Source organism: Hyperoodon ampullatus (assembly GCF_949752795.1).
Source record: "Hyperoodon ampullatus genome assembly, chromosome: 18".
Taxonomy (NCBI): Eukaryota; Metazoa; Chordata; class Mammalia; order Artiodactyla; family Ziphiidae; genus Hyperoodon; species Hyperoodon ampullatus.
Window position 1 is genome coordinate 1,563,586 of NC_136931.1, and position 18,660 is coordinate 1,582,245.

General features: G+C 63.6%; 1 protein-coding gene across 1 annotated transcript in view; it reads right to left on the reverse strand.

The window, feature by feature from the left end:
* ZFPM1 (zinc finger protein, FOG family member 1) overlaps positions 1-9,142 on the reverse strand; it is a gene marked incomplete at its 5' end in the record, with an annotated part of 69,435 nt that extends 60,293 nt beyond the window's left edge. Inside the window, one exon of the mRNA XM_079723160.1 lies at positions 9,103-9,142. Within this exon, the coding sequence (XP_079579286.1) occupies positions 9,103-9,142 (40 nt within the window). The remainder of the gene's footprint in view (positions 1-9,102) is intronic.
* Between the last annotated feature and the right edge of the window lie 9,518 nt (positions 9,143-18,660).

Genomic DNA, 18,660 nt, shown 5'->3' on the forward strand with positions numbered 1-18,660 from the left:
AAACCTCTTCCAGGCCCCAAGCCCCAGGAGGGGGAAACATCAGCAACAAAACCAGCAGGGTGGGGACATCCTGGTGGGCTCTGCCCCCGCAGGTCCCGACCTGAGGCTCGGGGTACGCTCGGTGCGGCCCTAAAATGCTGGGGCTTCCTGCCTGCGCTTGGGGTCCCGGCATGGGATGCCCCAGGGGATGGGGCACCCAGGGCCCATAAACAGAACACATCTGCCCACTCAGAGGAAAGGGCCTCCAAATCCACTCATTCCCTGGGAGCACTTAAGCTGAGGTGCGGAGCAAGAGTCTCACCCGAGGACCCCCCACCCCCAGACCCCCACCCCCGCTGCCTAGAGGTCCCATATGACCAGGAACTGCCTCAGGTGGGCCTGGCCTTTGTGTGCCGGTTCAGCTGTGGCTCTGGTCTCTCTCCTGCAGCTGGAAGGCTGGGCAGCAGCCACTTTGGCCCAAGAGGGGAAGGGACTTGCCCAAGGTCACACAGCCACCAAGGAGACCAGAGCTGGACACTGTCTGGAACCACAGGAAGGCCTCAGTTTCCTGGACGTAAACATGGGTGGCACCAAGCCCGGCAGGGAGAGCTCTGGCCCTGGACACCACAACTGTCGCCATCCTCTCCTCACTCCCAGGGTGGGGAGCTCGAGCCGTGGTCCTGAGTCTGACCTTTAAGCCCTCTAAGCCTCAGTTTCCCCTCCATGCACCGGGCTAACTGCTGAGCCCCCCTCAAAGGCTGTGAGGGGAGGACATGAGCTCACGGCTGTAAGTGCTGGGCACCCAGCAGGGGCTTAGTAAATGCCCAGCTAACACCTGCTCTAACGACCAATGACAGTGAGCTGGGGTTGGTCTCGGGATGAGCTTGGGGCCCCAGTAAACTCAGGTCAGATGGGGGAAGCCTCAGCTTTTTCTCTCGTTGCAAGGGGCCTAGTGCCCGATGCCAGAGCAGCCCAAAGAGCAGAGAGGGGCTTCCCCAGGCCCACCAAGCCCTCCCTGGGGGCTGAGAGTCCAGCAGTGCAGGATGGGCCCGCTGTTCTAGTGGAGGGCTCTCTAGCAGCTCTTCCCCGCTGCCCACCACAGGAGGGAGCCAAGACCCCTGGCCCTGTGGCCCCCTGCCCTCCCGCTCCCTGGGTCTGACTTGCAGGGTGGAGAAAAGGGACATGAAGGCAGGAGGCTGTGGCAGGTGCAAGTGGCCAGGGCAGGTCGGGAAAGCTGGAGGGCTTGAAGTGAGACATCAAGAGGAACTGACAGGAAGCAGCGCAAGGGAGATGGGGGAGGGGAGAGGTGTCCCCCTTCCTCTTCATTTTAACTTTGACAAACGGCAGACGTCACAGAGGCTCTGGCCCAGGCTGGACCTCTGCTGTCAGGTCTCACCAGACTCACTGCCTGCGAGCTCAGCATCACAGTTGTACTTTGGAGGGGAACCAAGGCTCAGGGGGGCCAACTGACTTGCACCCAGCCCGGTGTCCCCAAGATATCCCCATCCTGCAGAGGTGGAGACTGAGGCTCAGGAAGGCAAGGTGAGCCTCCCGGCAGAGCCTAAGAGCTCCACTGCAGGGAAGCTCCGGCAGCCGCCCAAGTGCAGAGCCCCCTCCTCCCAGGAAGCAGCCCACCCGCCAGTTCTGGGGGCGCCTGGGAGCTGGCACAGGGTTGCACAGACCACCCCATCGACCCCATCTCCACATCGTTCGAGTGCTGTGTGACCCTGGTGCAACCACCCACCCTCTCTGATCCTCTTCCTGGGGTGCAAAATGGTTTGAGAACCCCAACCTCAGTGGGTGTATGGAGAATCATAGGAGGGGACGCCGGCGAAGTGCTTACAGGGGGTAGGCTCTGAGGCTGACTGGCTGGGTCTCTGTCCCCACTCCACTCCAGCCCTGGGGTGGGGACCGTGGGGACCAGGAGCACTGGGGCCAGGGCCAAGCTCGCACCATGCCGGGGCTCACGGAAGCTGCACACCAGTGCCCCATCACCTCTTTTACGGGAGGGGAAAACGTGGCTCCACGGCCGGCCGGCAGGCCCAGGGGAGGCAGATCTAGGGACAGGAGGTAGAGGGGAGGGGCCTGCCTATCTGTGCCCCAGCTCTGGCCCAAGGTCAGCCACCACATTCCTGCCCCAGCGGGCGCTGCCTTCTCCCAAACAGGAGACTGGGGGTGGGAGGAGGGAGGGAGGCGGGGAGGAGCTGGGCCCCGGAGGCCCTGGGAGGACACAGGATGACTCAGGAGGGCAGGACAGGTGACTGGGGGGCCGAGTGGGCACTGCCCAGAGAAGCCTCGGCCCTCCTCTGGGGTCCACAGCCCCAGCTCCTGGATCACAAGTTCTCGAGCTGTTACTGTCTCCCAGGGCCTCAGTCTTCTTGCCTGTAAAATGGGTCAGTCAATAACGATGATAATCGTAACAGCAGGTAAGACCCTTGGGCAGGAAAGGGACTGATGGGGCCTGGGCCCGCCCCGCCTAAGGTCCAGTCAGGGCATCCGGCCCACGACTCCCTCCCTCTTCAAAAACTAACACATGAAGGGGAGGAGGCTGGGAGGCAGGCCTCTGTGTGAAGCGTCCAGCTCTTGGGGCTTCTGGCAAAATGTCAGTAGTGCAACCAGCAGCTCCCAGGGCTGCCACGTCCACCAAGGACATGACTGCGGGACAGTACTTTACAGTTTGTATCTGGGAATCTCACGGACCCCACATACAGGCCCCAGGAGGGAGGTGCTCTTATTAAGCTTCTGCTTCAAAAGCAGAAACCGAGGCAGGAGAGAGGCCACCTGCCCACAGGGTCACAGCAAGGCCAGGACTCGAGGCCACGTGGCAGCCCCCCGCTGCAGTGGCCTCCCGCTCCGGAGACAAGGGCTGGCCTGCAGCCCGGAGCCCTCGGAGGACGGTGCGGGCCCCGATCTCAGAGCTCCCACTCCCTGCTGTGGGGCACCGGGTGGAGATGGAAGCCCCGCGGCGTAGAGGGAAAGGTCCCTGTCCTCAGCCCGCCCAGTGGTCCCAGGGACAGCTGCGGTGGGTGGGAGCAACATGCCACCCATCAACCAACAGCCGAGCCCCTATCTCACCTGGGATCCCAGGTGTGCCCTGCTCATCACCTTCTGTGTCCCAGCCCTGCATGAGCACCGGACACAGCCTCTGGGGTAGATGCCGTGTCACGTGTCACCCCCGTTCTACAGATGAGAAAATAGGAGACGCTCCCTGAGGCCACTCAGCTGGGGGCTGTGGTGCTGGAGTTGGAAGTTGGGGAGTGGGGTGGGGGGAGGGCAGGCCTCTCTCAGACCCAGACCGCCCTCATCGCCTCCTTGCCTGGAGGCAGGACTCTAGTCCGGGCCTCCTGATATCTTCAAAACCTCATTTGCAAAATGGGGCACTGGACTGGGATGTGCCCATTGAACCAGTGGGCAAACTGAGGCAGAGAGGGGCCGCCCACACTGGTGCTGCCTGGGGACCCTCGGCAAGCCGCCGTTCCTTTCCAGGCCTCCAGCTCCTCCTCCGTGAAATGGGTACAGGGACACAGGAGGCCCTGGGGTCCTCTCACTGGGCTGCCCGACCCCACAGCCCCTCAACTCTGGGCTGGCTTGGTCCAAACCTATCCAGAGCTCAGGCGGGGAGGTGAGGGGTGGGTGGGGGACAGAGGAACATCGCTGACAACTCCCCAGTGCAGCCCCTCCTCTCTGACGAGGAAACCGCAGCCCGGAGAGGGCAAGCAACGTGCGCACTTTGCACAGCCCGGGCACCTGCCTGGCAAGTTGTAGCTGGAATGGCTGGAGGCGAAGGCCAGCCACGAAGAGGAGTGATGGGAGGGGGTAGGTTGCGGGGCCCACTTCCTAGGCAGGGTCCTTGCATGTAGTTTACTCCCTGGGGACAGCTTGGGAAGAGGGGTTTGTCCGTCACAGATAAGCTGGAAACCACAGATCTAACTTGACCGATGGGCCACAAAGATATTGCTGAGGAGGAGGAGGATGGGGATGCTGGCAGCTGTCTGAGAAGATGTGTATTTCCCGTCTGTGCTCACAGCTGTGCTCAGGGACCACCAGTGTCACCATCCCCATTCTGCAGATGGGGAAACCGAGGCACAGGCACTGAGGCTGGAAGGGGCTGAAAGAAGCCAGAGAGAAATCCTCCAAGTCTCGGCTTGAACCCAGGCCCTGGTGAGGGGGCAGCCCTGACGGAAGCCCTCCTCACAGGGACACATGCACTGCAGCCTGAAGGCGGCTGAGCCCTTACCCACGGGGCCATCCGCCTCCTGCCGCCAAAGCCGAGGACACGGAGGCACAGGGGCGGACTCTGCAGGGTTGCTGCCCCCTCTCCCGCAACCCTCTCGGGCCAGGCCACTCCTGCCTGGGTAGGGAACAGGAGGCGAGGTTCAGAGAGTGAATGTGTGATGGCGGCCTCAGTCTCCCTGTCTGTGAAACGGGGACAGGGGGCATGGGGCAGCGCCAGGAAGATCCAAGGGTATGGGGGCCGGTGGCAGGAGCCCAGCCAGGCACCCGGGCCCGGGGCTACGGGGTTGGCGACAGCGGCCGGCGACGCAACAGCTGCCTCCAGGAGAGGGCCTGTCGATGGCAGATAGTCCGCCCGGGAGTGTTATTCCCGAGCCCGGCAAGCCCCAGGAACGTCTGGTTGGCATAGAAACAGGAGATAAGGGGTACAACTAATGGCATCGTGTTCCCTCCTCCTTTCTTCCCCAACTGACCCATTTAAATCCCTGGCGGTGCTGGTGCCATGCTGGGCTCCCAGTGACCTCTGGGGAGGGGCTGGCTAGGTGGGCGGGATGAGACTGGGGCTCAGGGCCCTTGGCAGGGCTGGATGAAGCCTCCTGGGACCCCACCCCCCTACCCTGCGCAGAAACATCTCAGGAAGGAGGTCACAGGACACTCGGCAAGGGCAGGGCTGGGGAAAGACCCCTGGGCACCTCTGCTCCCAGAGGCCCATTTCACAGGTGTGGAGACTGAGGCCCGGGAAGCCCAGAGGCAGACAAAGGCAAGAGACTGTGGGAAAGCAGCGTGATGTTCACAGCGGGGCCAGACTGCCTGCCTTCCAACTCTGGCTGTCATTTTCTTGGGTGAGAAACTTAACTTCTCTGTGCTTCGGTTTCCCCAAGATGTAAACGGTAAGAACAGGACCTGCCTTAAGATAACACGTGGCCTGGCACAGAGTAAGCCCCGTGAGTATTAGCTACTATAGATATCATTATTACTATCTAACGAGCAAATGAGCCGTCTGTCTTCCCTCAGGCCCAGGAATGCAGGAAAACCAGCGTGAAGGCCCAGCCTCAGGGCCTGAGAGCTTGGGGGGGCCCCAGCTGCCGCCCACCAGAGCTCTGCTCAAGGCCAGGTTCAGGGAATGGGGGCTGGGAGCCAGTCTCTGCGTCTCTAAGGCCCTGGTCCCTGGCTCACTGTAGCTTGGCCCCCATGCCCCCAGGGCTCTGAGGAGGGGGGCGGAGGCCAGCTGAGGGCAGCCACGGTGCCCGTCCACCCCCGGTTGGCAGGCAAGGTCACACCTGATTTCCAGAGAGGGGAAACTGAGGCTGCAGAAGGCACAGCCACCTGCTCATGGGGCTCGAGTTACGGGCAGCCGGGTCGCCAAAGCCCCATCTTTCCTTGCTTCTCTGCCATCACAGTGGGGTGGTGGGTACTGCAAGGTGACCCCTGGGAACTTCCCAGGAGCTTCCCAGGAGCCTCCCACACCTGGCAGGGGGAGGTGCATCGCTCTGTGCAGATAATCCTCTCAAGTTCATAAAAACTGAGAGACCACCTCACCCCCCTTCCGGCCCAACCCAGTCTCTCTCCGGAACTGGCCCTCACCAAAAGGCACTGCCAGCCTCCAGGTGGGCGTCTGGCTGCTGGGGAGAGCGGGCAGGTGGCTTAAAGCTCGGAGTGAATGAGTCATCCCGTGGCCACCATCAAGCTCTGAGAACGTGTGAAAAACACCTCCATCTGCAGTGGAGCAGCTGTTAGGGCTGGGACTTCTTCCGGGAGCCCCTTGCCTGGCTGGCCTCGATTTCCACTTGGCATCTGGAGCCATGGTCCCCAGGGGCCCTCCCACTGCAAAAGGGCTCTGTGGCCCCCTCAGCATCCCCAGTCTGACCTGGGGGCTTGTTCCTGTCCCCACTGTCCAGAGTTGGAAACTGAGGCTAGCCCACTGTCCCTGGAGGCACCCCCAACAGCTGGCCTCTTCCTGACCCCCGCTGGAGGTCCCCCCTTGCAGGCAGTGTCCCACCTGCCCCCACCTCCCCGTTTTCCGTACTGCTCTCAGCTGGCCCCTGGTCAGCTCACCCCTCCCCTGGCTCCCCAGGGCAGTGGCTACGACCCAGTACTTGCATTCAGCAAGTGCTCAGTGAAGACCTGCTGAGTGAATCAAGGCAGGTCTGAGCAGACTTTCCCTTCTGATCTGGGGGACCTGCTCAAAAAGATGCCAGCACACTGTGCTCCCCCCAACCTCAGCTCAGCAGCAGAAGCCACTTTGATTCTTTTTTCAAGAAAACTCCAAGCAGGTTACACTTACCACTTGCCAGGAAGAACACCAACCCCAACTTGATTCAAGGGGGAAAACACCCTCTCTCCTTCTGGAGGTGACGACCCTGACTCTGGCTATCTCACACCATCTAATAGGAATCAGGGTTGGGCGTCCTCCCTCCCCTCCTCCCCGCTCCTGGCCGGTGCAAAGTCAGTTTTCTTTCATTTTGACGGACTGTACCACCCGCAGGGGGAGGATCAACTTCCTGGCAATGAAGTGTGTTTGGGATGAAAACTCGCCCAAACGGACCCAGGCACGCACGCCCCTCCACCCCTCCCCGGCAGGTCGGAGGCCCCCCACTCGCCCCAGCCGCGACGCCCCCCGCGCTGTTGTTGCCTCGAACCCGGCGGGGCCTGGTGGCCATAGATAAGGGCTCTTATCGCTTTGGGAGATCGCCATCCGGCCGACCGGCCCGGCGCTTATCTGAGCTCACATCGACCCGGGCGGGAGGAAACCTCGGCGGGCCAGGGCGCCGGGGGTCCCGAACTGCGCTCCGCCCCGCGCTCCCCGCCAGCGCGGCCCGGCCTATCGTCGCAGCCATCTGGCCGGCCAAGGCCGCGCTCCCGCCTAGCCCTCCCCCGCTCCCACGTTTGAAGTTAATAAATGGGAGCGCCTATCGCCGCCGCCATCGGTTGTGCGCTTATCAGCGCGGCACATCTATCTCTGCGCGGAACAAAAGGCGCACAGAGGCGCGGGCAGCTGCGCCCCGGCTTTGGTGGGGGCCCGGGGGGCGGCGGCCCCAAGCGCTCGGGCCCCTCCCCTCCACACCCGCGGCCTGGTCGCAGGTGAGGCCAGAGCGGCGGGCACACAGCCGCCAGGGCCCTACGCACAGCCGCAGGCAGAGGGCGGGCGTGCGGGCGCCGCCGCTTGGTGACAATCAGCGCTCGCATCTTAACGCGCCAAGATCTGCCAGGGGGAGGAGGCGCCCGGGGCCGCGGGCTGAAGGGGGGGTGCCCCGGCCCCGCCTCCCAGGGCCGGCCCTCTCCCCTGCCCGCTTCCCGGGCGCGATGAAGGTGGACAGCAGGGGCTCGCCCTCGCGCCCGCTTTGGTCCCTGTCCCCAACACGCACCGCTCGGTCGACCCAGCTGAGCGCGGGCGCTCGCTCCGCTCTGGGCCTTATCGGCTCTGGCGATCGGCTCCCAACCTGCGATCTCCCTGCCCGCGCTATCTGCATTTCTCATCACGCTGAAACACATACACACGCACACACGAGAACAGACCGAACAGAGGCGCACAGGGGAGGAGGGGAAAAAGAAACCAGAGAACCAGCGCAGATCGGGACCTGTGGGTGGTTTTAATACTTGAGTTGACTTGATAGAAGGAGACTTTCGGAAAACAGGTCCCGCTTGCACATTGAGGAGTCGGGTTACGGGAACCCGGATTCATGCCTGCCTTCCCCCTCTCTGGGACCTCGGGAGTAGACACTCCCCCAGGAGCATGCACACAGGGTTCTGGTGGCAATGGTCATGTGGACAGAAGAGGCAGTGCGGGGGAACATGGGGCTGGGCAGTGGTCTGGCCTCCTCTTCGCCTCCTGGGCAGCCCCAGCGACCTGCTGGTCTGGCCGGGGAGATGTGGCCCCGCACTCTGGCCCTGGCAGCAGAGGCGCGAAGTTATTATTGGCGTGGGGTGGGAAGCCGTGCTTCCTGTGCACTGCCCTCTCTCTCCCTGCTCAGGCAGCCGAGTGGCCCCAAGAGTACGGGGCGCTCTTATCTCGGGGGGGCATCATCAGTGTGGACACAGCAGCTGCCTGCCCCCCCTTCCCCACCGGGGGAGTGGCCTGCGGACCAGACGGGTGAGACACTTGGACGCGCGCGGAGGCGACCCTGGCCCAGGACTGAGTCCCAGGAGACCCCTCCCCGACCCCTCGGTTAGAGGGTGTGTGTGACCGCAAGCCACCCAGCGCACAGCGCCCCTGCAGTCCTGGCTGGGACACAGGGAGGGGAGGACCTCCAGGAGGCTGTCCCCGGGCAGGGAAGGCTCGAGTTCGAGACCCAGAGACAGGGCTGGAGCCTAGCGCGTGGGCTGCGGTAGCTACACCTCCACCCCGCAAGCCAGGCGGCTCTGCAAGCCAGCGGGAGTGGGGGTGGGCGCCGGCGGGTCTCCGCCACTTGGCCGTGCACTTCCACGCGCCCCGGGTGCCCCCTCTCCCTCCCAGGTCTCTCTCTTTCTCCCTCTAGATACAAAGCCTGGGAGAGTCAACCGCGCGAGATAAGATCACAATTTCAGCCCGTCCCGACAGAGCGATCTTATCAGGATGGGACTTGCAGAATGGAATATTTTAAACTTTATCTGAGCCCAGATCGGGCCGCCTTATCGCCGCACCATCTTGGGGGATGGGGGGGAGGGGCAGGCCGCGAGGTGGCCGCGCCCCCATCAACCCCGTTCCGGCCCTCTGGGCGGACACCCCCACCAGGCGGGACCCCCGGTGCCGGTGCCGAGACGCGGGGGACCGGCCCGCCAGCGGAGATTAGATTACGGCGCGCTTGGCACACAGCGCGGGGGGCGCGGCGCGGGGTGAAGGTCGCGGGCACCGCGGGGCGGACCGGGGGCGGACCGGCGGGGGTCGGGGCCGGCGGGCAAAGTTTGACTCACGCTTGATCTGCCGGGGGTTGCTCTGTTTCCTCCTGGACATGTCTCCGGCGCCGCGCGCCCTCGTGGCGGCCGCCTCTAGCCCCTGGCGGGCGGCGGCGGGCGGCGGGGGCGCGGCGGGGCCGCGGGGCGGCTCATGCCCCCGGCCCCTGGGCTCCGCGGCCGCCCCGGCCCGCGCCCCCAGCCCGCCGCGTCCGGCCCGGCGCCGCTGAGGAGGCCGGAGGCTCGGCCCTGCTGTGGGGCCGCGCGGACCGGCGGGGCCGGCGGGCGGCGGGCTGCTGCCGGCTCCTCCGCCTCCGCGCAGACGCCGCCGCCGCCGCCGCTCGGCTCTTCTCAATGGAACCTACGGGCAGCGCGCGGCGAACCGGGCGGCCTCGGCCCGGGCGCTCGGGGCGTGCGGGCGGGGCGTCCGCGTCACGGCGCCGCGCCTCCGGGCCCGCCCCCACCGCTGGCCCCGCCCCCAGCGCCGCGGCCTCGCCCCGCCTGCACAGAGTTGGCCCGCCCCCGGGCGGATCTCGTTACCTCGCGGCCCCGGCCCCGCCCCGCCCGCCCCGCCCCGCCCCGCCGCCCTGGTCCGCCCCTGGACTGGCCCTGCTTCCTCGCCGCAATGGCCCCGCCCCGCCTGCTGGCCCCGCCCCCAGAGGGCTGAACCCGCCCCCGGCCCTGGGTAGACCTGTGGCCTCCTCGGCGACTCCTTCGGCCTTGCCGCTTTGTCCCCAGACCCGGCTCAGACTCGGCGACCCAAGGCATCCCGCCGCCCCGCGTCCGGCCGGGCTCCAGACCTCCCTGGACCCGCCCCCCGGCGCAGCTGCAGCTCCGTCCCCCAGCCTGACCTGACCTGGTTCGGTTCCTGGACCCCGAAGACCCGCCCAGACCACGCCCCCAAGCCACGGCTCCGACCTCCACCGCCCATGACTCCGCCCCCCGCTCTGTAACTCCGCCTCCAGGGCCTCGGTCCCGCCCAGAACCTCCGGGCTCTGCGACCACCCTCCTCGGCCCGCGGGATGAGGGACAGTGAAGGCCGGGGCAGGAAGCCCGAGGCCTTGACGCCCCACATTGCCTTGGACCAGATTTGGGGTTTGGAGCCGGCTCTGGCAGGGTGGGGCTTCTGCCCAAGACTGTGGTGGAAGAGCGGCATCCCTGGGGTTCGCCACCTCCGGTGGCTGCAGCCCCAAGTGGAGAGTGGGGGACTTCGGGTCCTCCTCCCTTGGGCTCAGATATGGCTGGAAATCGGGGGGAGGGGTGGCGTAGAAGCCAGCGGCCTGTGTCTGCTCCCCCCGCAGCTGCCCCCAGGCGTTGCCCCTCTGGGCCTCTCCTCCCCCGGCCGTGCCTCTTCAGGGCGCCCCTGCTGGAGGCCCAGGAAGAAGGCCCTTCCGCGGGCTGAGCGAACCCCTAAGCCCCCTCCCCGCCTGGAACAGTCAGAAGGGAGCGAGGTCAGTACTGCCTGTTCCAGCCATGGAAATGGAGACCGAGCCTTCTGTTCTTTGGGATATGCTCATGGGATCCCAGAGGCCCCCCATCTTCCAGGGAGGCTGAAAGTCATACAGCATTAGAGTTGTCCCTGGGGGCTCAAGTGTATTCTTTTAACATTCTTGGCCTGCATTGGGTGCCTGCCCCCACCCCCCATATTCACAAGAAATAGGAAGTTAGCAGGGCCCAGGGGCTAATGGGAAGACCTTTGCAAACAGGACACCTGCATGCCTGTCCAGAAAGCTGGGCCCACCCATCAGATGGCAGATAATCATCACGACTGTCACATATGGGGGCTGGCTGGGTACTGAGAACTCTGCCCGTGAGACCCCCTCACTCTGACTCCTGTTACCTCGGCCCCTGCCCCACGGAAGAGGAAAAGGTTGCCCTCAGAACCTGGGCACTCTCCCCTGCCCTACTGCTGCTCCCAGGAGGGCAGGAGATTGGCAGGCAGGGCAGAAGGTTGAGGTCTACCCCAGGACCAGCCACTGCCACTGGACAGACAAGAACACTAAGGCCGGGAGGCCAAGAGACCTGTCCGGGGTCACGTGCTCACCAGCTCTTCCCGCTCCAGGGCCAAGGGGTACAGCCTTCCTAGAGTTACCCGGTGCTGCACCCCTCCTCTGGGGAGCATGGGGCCCATGGATGGCTGGTTCACTCGGCCCAGGGCTCCCACATGTTTGTCAACTGGACAAGGGGCCCCACCTGTCTGGGTTTCTCATTGGGCCTGCTGCCTTCCCAAAAGGGGGCCTCTTTACAGGATGGGAACCTCACAAGTCAGGCAGTCAGGGGGATTCCTGGAGGAGGTGGCCACGGGCTGGACCTGTGCTGGGTTTGAGGCTCCATGCATAGCAAGTGACGCCCAGGTTGGTGCTGCTGGAATGCCTGGAGGTCTGTGTTGAGGAGGGTTCTGAGGGTCAGCAGGTGAAGGAGAACCATGATCGATTAGTGATGTCTGTCTAGGGTGCAGGAGGAAAAGAGTGGCAGGACTTTGGCCACTTTAGGTTCTGAGAGGAGAGACACACCCCAGTTGCCCAGGGACTTAGAGGCAGAGGCAGGTCCTGCTGACCAGGACCAACTAAATCATTCTCAGGGCTCAGTGAAAAATGAAAATGTGGGGCCCCTTGTTCAAAAATTAAGAATTTCCGGGCAGCAACAGAAGAGCCTTAAGCCAAGTGCAGGGCTCTGTGCACCTGCGCGGGTCAAGTGCCCATCAAACACCATGACAGGGGACTTCCCTGGTGGTGCGGTGGTTAAGAATCCACCTGCAAATGCAGGGGACACGGGTTCGAGCCCTGGTCTGGGAAGATCCCACTTGCTGCGGAGCAACTAAGCCCGTCCGCCACAACTCCTGAGCCCGCGAGCCGCAACTACTGAAGCCTGCGCATCTAGAGCCCATGCTCCGCAACGAGAAGCCACCGCAATGAGAAGCCCGCGCAATGCAATGAACAGTAGCCCCGCTCTCCGCAACCAGAGAAGCCCTGCGCGCAGCAACGGAGACCTAACGCACCCAAAATTAAAACTAAGTACATTTATAAACAAACAAACAAACAAACAAAAAAACCCACCATGACAACCCTGACCCAGGCCCGTGATGTTTCTGGGGCACTTTGCTTCCATGCTTTGCCCCCTCTGTCTGCCCTGCACGGGGATATTATTACCACCACCGTACAGATGAGGAAACTCCAGCTTGCTCGTGACCGTGACTGGTGGCGGTGTCACAGGACCTCGCTCACACAGGCCACTACACCCTCAGGGGAGGTCTGTTGATAAGGACGATAAACTGAGGAAAGAGGAGCAAGAAATGCTGTGGAAAGGCAGGCCCGGCTCAGCCCAGAGCAGAAGCGGCCGCCTCTGCCTGGGGAAATCAAGGAAGGCTCACTGGAGGAGGTGCCATCTCCGTGGGGTTTTGCAGGGATCCCTGCTCAGATGGGAGAGGGTTCCATCCGGCCACCTGCCTCCCCTGTGGGAGTGCCAAGATTCACATCCAAACATCACTGGTGGAGAAAACAGAACTGCCTTCAGTCCACTTGGGGGTTGGCAACACCCACTATGGAGCTGAGAAGGGCTCGGCGTGGAGCTGGGCTGCCCTGACCATGGCCTGGATGTTTCCTGCTTTGCTGGATTTCAAGGTCTAATAGTCTGGAGGCCTCTCGGGAAGGCTCCAAGGTTGTCTGGGCCTAGGGAAGTCTCCTGGGGATGGCTCTAGGGGCGATGTCATTATCGGCATCACCAGCCTTTTCCAAGCCCTTCTTTTGGGCTGGTTCATGGTCTCTCGTGATGTCCTTATGCAACCCTCTGGTGGTCACCCAGGCAGAAAGTGGCAGAGCTGGGCCTAGGACACAGCTTCCAAGGCTGTCGTGGTGGTGATGAAGACGCTGAGGTTCAGAGTGGCCCTACAGCTCAGAAGTGGTGGCACTTGCTGTGACCCCAGGCAGTCGCACTCGAGAGTCCGGGTTCTTAACCTTGGCTGTGCCCCAGGAGAACTGGGTTTGAATCTTGGCTCTGCCACATTGGAGGCTGTGACCCTGAGCAAGTCCTTAAGCAATTAGGTCCTTGGCTTCCTCATCTGTAAGTGGGGGCGGGGGGCATGACCCTCAGGGCTCCCCTAGCCTTGGTGCCACTGTGGCTCTGGGCTCACGTCTGCTCCACCGCTGCCCTCTGCCCTGTGGGTTGGCAACCGTGGGCCTGGCTCTGCTGATGGGCATGCTCCCTGCTGCCCCGACCCAGGAGGACTACCCGGGGCTGGGCAGTGGCTGCCGGTGGGGAGGGGGCTGATTGTGGCGCCTCCCATGTCCCAGCTTCTGCACTGGTTGCTAGGTGATGACCAAGGGAACCACAGAATGTTCTAGACACTTAAGCTGGACACCGAAGGATGAAGACTGTTCAGGAGAGAGTGGTGGCAGAAGAGCGTTCTCAGCTGAGGGCAAGGCTGGGAGGGCTGGACAGACCGTGGGGAGCGCGTCCCGAGCCCAGGTCAGGCGAGGGGCCTCTGACGGCCAGGCCACACCGTGAGCCCTCTTTCTGCTTCACTGTGCCTCCAGTGTCCCTGACGTCACCTCCGTATAGCTCCGAGAGGCCCTGTGGGGACACTGTTGTCAGCCCAACCCCCGCTCCAAGCTTCCCTTACCTACCACCCTGACGGCTACCGGATCCCCACAGCCACTCCTGGCCCCACTACAGGCTGAAGCCAGCGGGGCCTTCCGCTAAGCGAATGTGATAACCTCAGGCCCTGCCCCGCCCCACTCTTCCCTTCTCCTCTGAACCTCCCTGAATGTGGGTCCTGGTGGCCTGTGGCCACAGGGCCTTTGCACAAGCTGTTCCTGCTACCCGGTGCACCCTTCCCTCCCACTGCCTGGCCCCCTCACCCTTCCTCAGGGAGGTCCTGACTGCTTCCAGACCACATTAGGCCGCTCCTCTCTGATCCAGCTTGCAGGGCCCAGGCGCCTTTTCTGTGGTACTCAGCACGCTGTTACCTTACGCTTGCAGTGGTACGAGTGAGTTGTGGACGGTTCCTCAGTGCCAGGGCCCGTGCTGAGCACCGTCTGCTCACAACAGCTCTCTGAAGAAGGGACGGTTAGAATTCCCATTTGCCTGACAAGGAAACTGAGGCTCAGAGACGTGAAGTCACTCCCCCAAGGCCACACAGCAGGTGAGCAGCAGAGCTGGAGTCTCCCTAGGAAATCCACGCCTGCTGCTCCAGAATGGGCCCTGGTGGCTGCGCTGGGGGGAAGGGGGCCCAGGCCTCGCTCCCCCCGCTGCTGGTCAGCCCAAGGCCCTGGAGCTGCTGGGCAGTTGTGCCAGGGGCCCTCACCGATGCTTGTCAACACCGGCTCTGTGAAGGGTTTAATTAACTTCCTGTTTCAAGGGGGTGTAATGAGTTCTAAGCACCACGTGACTCCATAGGGAGGTCAAATAGCAGCAAGGATGTCGAAGTAAATTAAGTTAAGGGATCAGAGGCGCCTGCAGGCGGGGCCTGGGGGAAGTCGGGCGACGCTAGGGACGACGAGATGCCTCCTGGGCCACTCTGCGGGGAGGGGAGGGTGTATGGGGGGGTGGGCTGCCCCCATGGTGGCTGGGACTGGCTCTGGCCTGGGAGATGGGCTCAGGGGGTTCCCTGTCTGATCTCCACCGCCCACCCCTCAGACATCTTGGGGGAGCAGAGAGGGGGGGAATGTGTCTTGCCTGGAAACTGTCCTCAGGTATCAGTGAGATCCACCCCTTCATGCCCAGGTGCCCAGGTGTGGCCCATTTACCAGCCAGGCGCAGACAGGAAATATCATCTGGACATTTCCCAACGAAGAGAGTGGGGGTCACGTGGGTCACGTCACCGGATAGGAAGCGCACATTTCCTCGTTCACCCTCCTTCCTTCCTTCCCCCTCCCCCTCCCCTTCCCCCCCTCCCCCCCACAGACGTAGATTGCGCTCCCATACTGGGCACTGGAGGTACAACTGTGAACAGCACACGGGACGCGTCCCTCAGGGCCCAGCGGCAGGACGATAGCCAGGATTCAGGAGTGGGCCGTGGGGCACATCAGGTGAAACGTGCTGCAAGTACAGCAGGCTGGGGCCTGGGGCAATGGGGGTGCAGCTGCCATCTTAGCAGGTGGTTAGGGAGGCCACAGAGAAGAGGTGCCATCTGAGCAAAGACCTCAAGGAGGGGAGAGGAGGGAGGGAGCCAAGTGGACAGCGGGGGGACAGGGTCCAGGCAAAGCCAGTGAGCCCCAGCACTTAGCCCTCGGAGGGAGCCCCGAGTGTCAGGGCTGGAAGGGTTTTCGGTGATTGTCGGGCCCATTTAAATAGGCAGGAAGAGGCTTCCCTGGTGGCACAGTGGTTAAGAATCTGCCTGCCAATGCAGGGGACACGGGTTCAAGCCCTAGTCCGGGAAGATCCCACACGCCACAGAGCAACGAAGCCCGTGCACCACATCTACTGAGCCTGTGCTCTAGAGCCCGCGAGCCACAACTACTGAGCCCGTGTGCCACAACTACTGAAGCCCGCGCGCCTAGAGCCCGTGTTCCGTAACAAGAGAAGCCACCGCAATGAGAAGCCCATGCACCACAACGAAGAGTAGCCCCCGTGCAGCAACTAGAGAAAGTCTGCGCACAGCAACGAAGACCCAATGCAGCCAAAAATAAATAAATACGTTTATAAAAAAAAAAATAGTCAGGAAAACCGAGGCCCAGAGGGCCGGTGATGAGCCTGATGTCTCTGGCCCCTGGTGGTCGCCCTCCTGCCTGGGCCCCAGCAACGGTCCTGGATCTCTCGGCAGCTGAGACCGAGGTGCAGTGTGTTCAGGCCCAGCTAAACCCTGGGCCCCGGGAGGGCCACCTGCATCCTCTCTCTGCCTGGGGCTCCGGGGAGGAGGCCGGTGGCCTTGAGTTGCAGCCCACAAGGCCATGCCAGCCGGTCAGCAAGGCAGACATTACCCTGTGGGAAGGGGCTGTGGCCTTGAGCTCCCAGGCAGGCGGAAAGGAGCAATGCCCCAAAGGCTCGGCATGGCCACAGCAGCGGGACCTCGGGCCAACTGCCCACCCACCAGATAGGCATAGACATGGGGTCTGTCTGGGGAGACGCAGCCTCAGGCTCAATTCTAGAGCCCACCCGCGGCACATTCGCAGGTGACGTGGACAGGACCCACGGCCTCCAACTCCTGTCCACGCACGGGAGGTGCTTGGATGCACCCCGGTGACGAGGATCCAGCCCTTCCCTGGAGGCCTTTGCGCCTCTGAGGCCTTCTCTGTGGGACCCTGTACCTGCAGATTCTTCCGCCTGTGTGAGCGTGGCCGTCAACACACTCTCCCTGGGAGACTGGATTCTCTGAGCCTAGGAAAGCCCACTTTAATGACATTCTCCAGCAGGTTCCTGGCGGACGTGCCCTCTAGCCACGTGGGCAAGCCTCCCCCTTTACGGGGCCTGGGGATGGAGCCTGGCCTGCCCGCTCCACCACCAGCCCGCTCCCTCCTGCTTCCCTGCCCCCCGAGTTCTGGCAGACCCCCCCCCCCGCCCGTCCCCTCCGCCTGGGCCTCCTTACCTGGTCCCAGGCACCATCTTCTCTCCTGCCCCGTCTCCAGGCTGGGGGCCGAGGGGCCTTCGGGGTCAGGCTTTGGGACCTGGGAGGGTGCAGTTGTACCATACAGCGCTCATGTGACCTTGCTCCTCAGCCTCCCCTGCCCCCTGCCCAGTGCAGGGCAGCCCGGGGGGACCCTGCAGTCTCAGGGTGAGGGGCACTCTGGCCTCCTAGACGGGGGAGCCAGGCCCAGGGGTCTCTGCCCGAGGCCAGCGAGGGCAGTGGGGTCTGGGCTCTGCTTCCAGCTTTCTCAGGGGGTCAGGGAGCCGTGGCCCCTGCACAGGCCTATACCCACCTGGACCCTCCCCCACCCTGTCCGGCCCACTCCCTCGGCTCACATGGGGCCCTTCGGGATGCCCACCCCAGACGCCTCGAGGGTTGGGTCCCACAGATGTGCCTCACGGAGTCACTCATGTGGTTGTGTGTGGGTGTGTGTGTGCGAAGCCGTGGAGGACTGCACCCCCGTGTGCGTCTCTGGGCCTGTCGGTGAGGACGGGGGTGCCCAGCGTACCTGTGATGTGTGCGTGTGGGGCTCGGAGGCCGGTGCCCACTGAGGCGCGGCACTTCCCCGCCGAGCCGGCGAATGCTGCCACCTGCTGGCCAGGTTGGCGCTGTTCATGCCACGGGGCTCACGGCTGCGGGGTGGGCTCAGGGTCCAGGAGGGTGGGCTTCGCTCACGTCCTGCCCTGAGAAGACTAGAGCTGCGGGGGTCCTCGATGTGGTGAGTCTTGGCACCAGAGGGCGCGGAGCGCCCGGCTCACCCCAGCCCCGGATTCACAGTCTGGGGCAGGGCCTGGACGCCCCGTCACGTTTCTGGGGATGCAGACGCCGGCCCCAGGCCGCCCGAGGCGTGGTGAGCCGATGGGGGGGCACCCAGTGCCGTGGACCCAGCCGGCCCACAGGCGTCCACCACCGAGTCCCCAGCTAGCCTTTCCCCGACGCAGCTCCAGCTCCACCTACCGAAAGCGCAACCCTCAGCCGGCACCACTTCGTAAGCCGCTGGCTTGTGCCCGGCCCACGGTAGGGGTGGAAATGGAGGCAGCCCACCTGGGCGGGGGGACTTGGTAGGAGTGGCTGAGACCGAGAGAGAAGACAGGGCAGGGCGTCCCTGGCGGAGGGAATGGCAGGGCTGGGGCCTGGCAGGACAAAGGGGAGTGCGTAGGGCACCGGGAGGGGGGGGTGGGGGGGTGGCATGGGCTCGGCAGTCTCGGGTCACGTGCAGGATCCCTCCCTGTGGAAGGGCTTGGCGAGGCTCCCCGCCGGCCCGGCATGTGTTGTTTGAGGCCTGCTCTGAGAGACCCCCGTGTCCAGGCAGCTGTCAGAGGCAGGACGGCATCAGGGTTGGTGCCCGACTCTGGACGGGCCCTGCCTGCCATCCGGGCGCTTGTCCCACACGGGGGTCTTCAGGACATGTGGGCCCCAGGGGTCTGAGCCTGCGGGGGGAGTGTGATCCCTCCTGCTGCCTTTTCTGCCCTCTGGGTCCCCTAACCCAGCTGTGCTAGTTCCTTCCCGAGAGGGTCCCGCCCAGCACTAAGGCACTGTCTGCACCGTGTTAACAAGTCTGGGGGCTGGTGGGACCACTCTATGGCTGGGGCAGCTCTGCAGGGCCAGGTGGCCCTGGGACAGGACGGACGGAGCGGCGGCTCAGGGGGGGCAGGCAGGGTGGGGCTGGCGGGAGGACAGAGGCCACAGAGGAGGTGCCCTGTGAAAACAGTGGACATATATTTGACAGCATGGATGCGCTAAGATTTTACAACCTCAGAGCCCCCGAGTTTATTTATCAGCACTAAAGAGGCACTCTGAGTGGCACACATACCTTCTACAAAGGCAGTATGGGCCTGATTTGGTTTCTTTCGAAATATCAAAATTAAAACTTTTGACATACACATTGCACCCAAGGCTAAAATGAAGAAACAGAACAAAACAAACCACAAACCTCAGAGACACCTAAGAAGAGAAGGAAGCCTCTCCCTGCCTCCTGCCCCCGTGAAGACACGATTCTGTAGAAAGGATATGCGAGC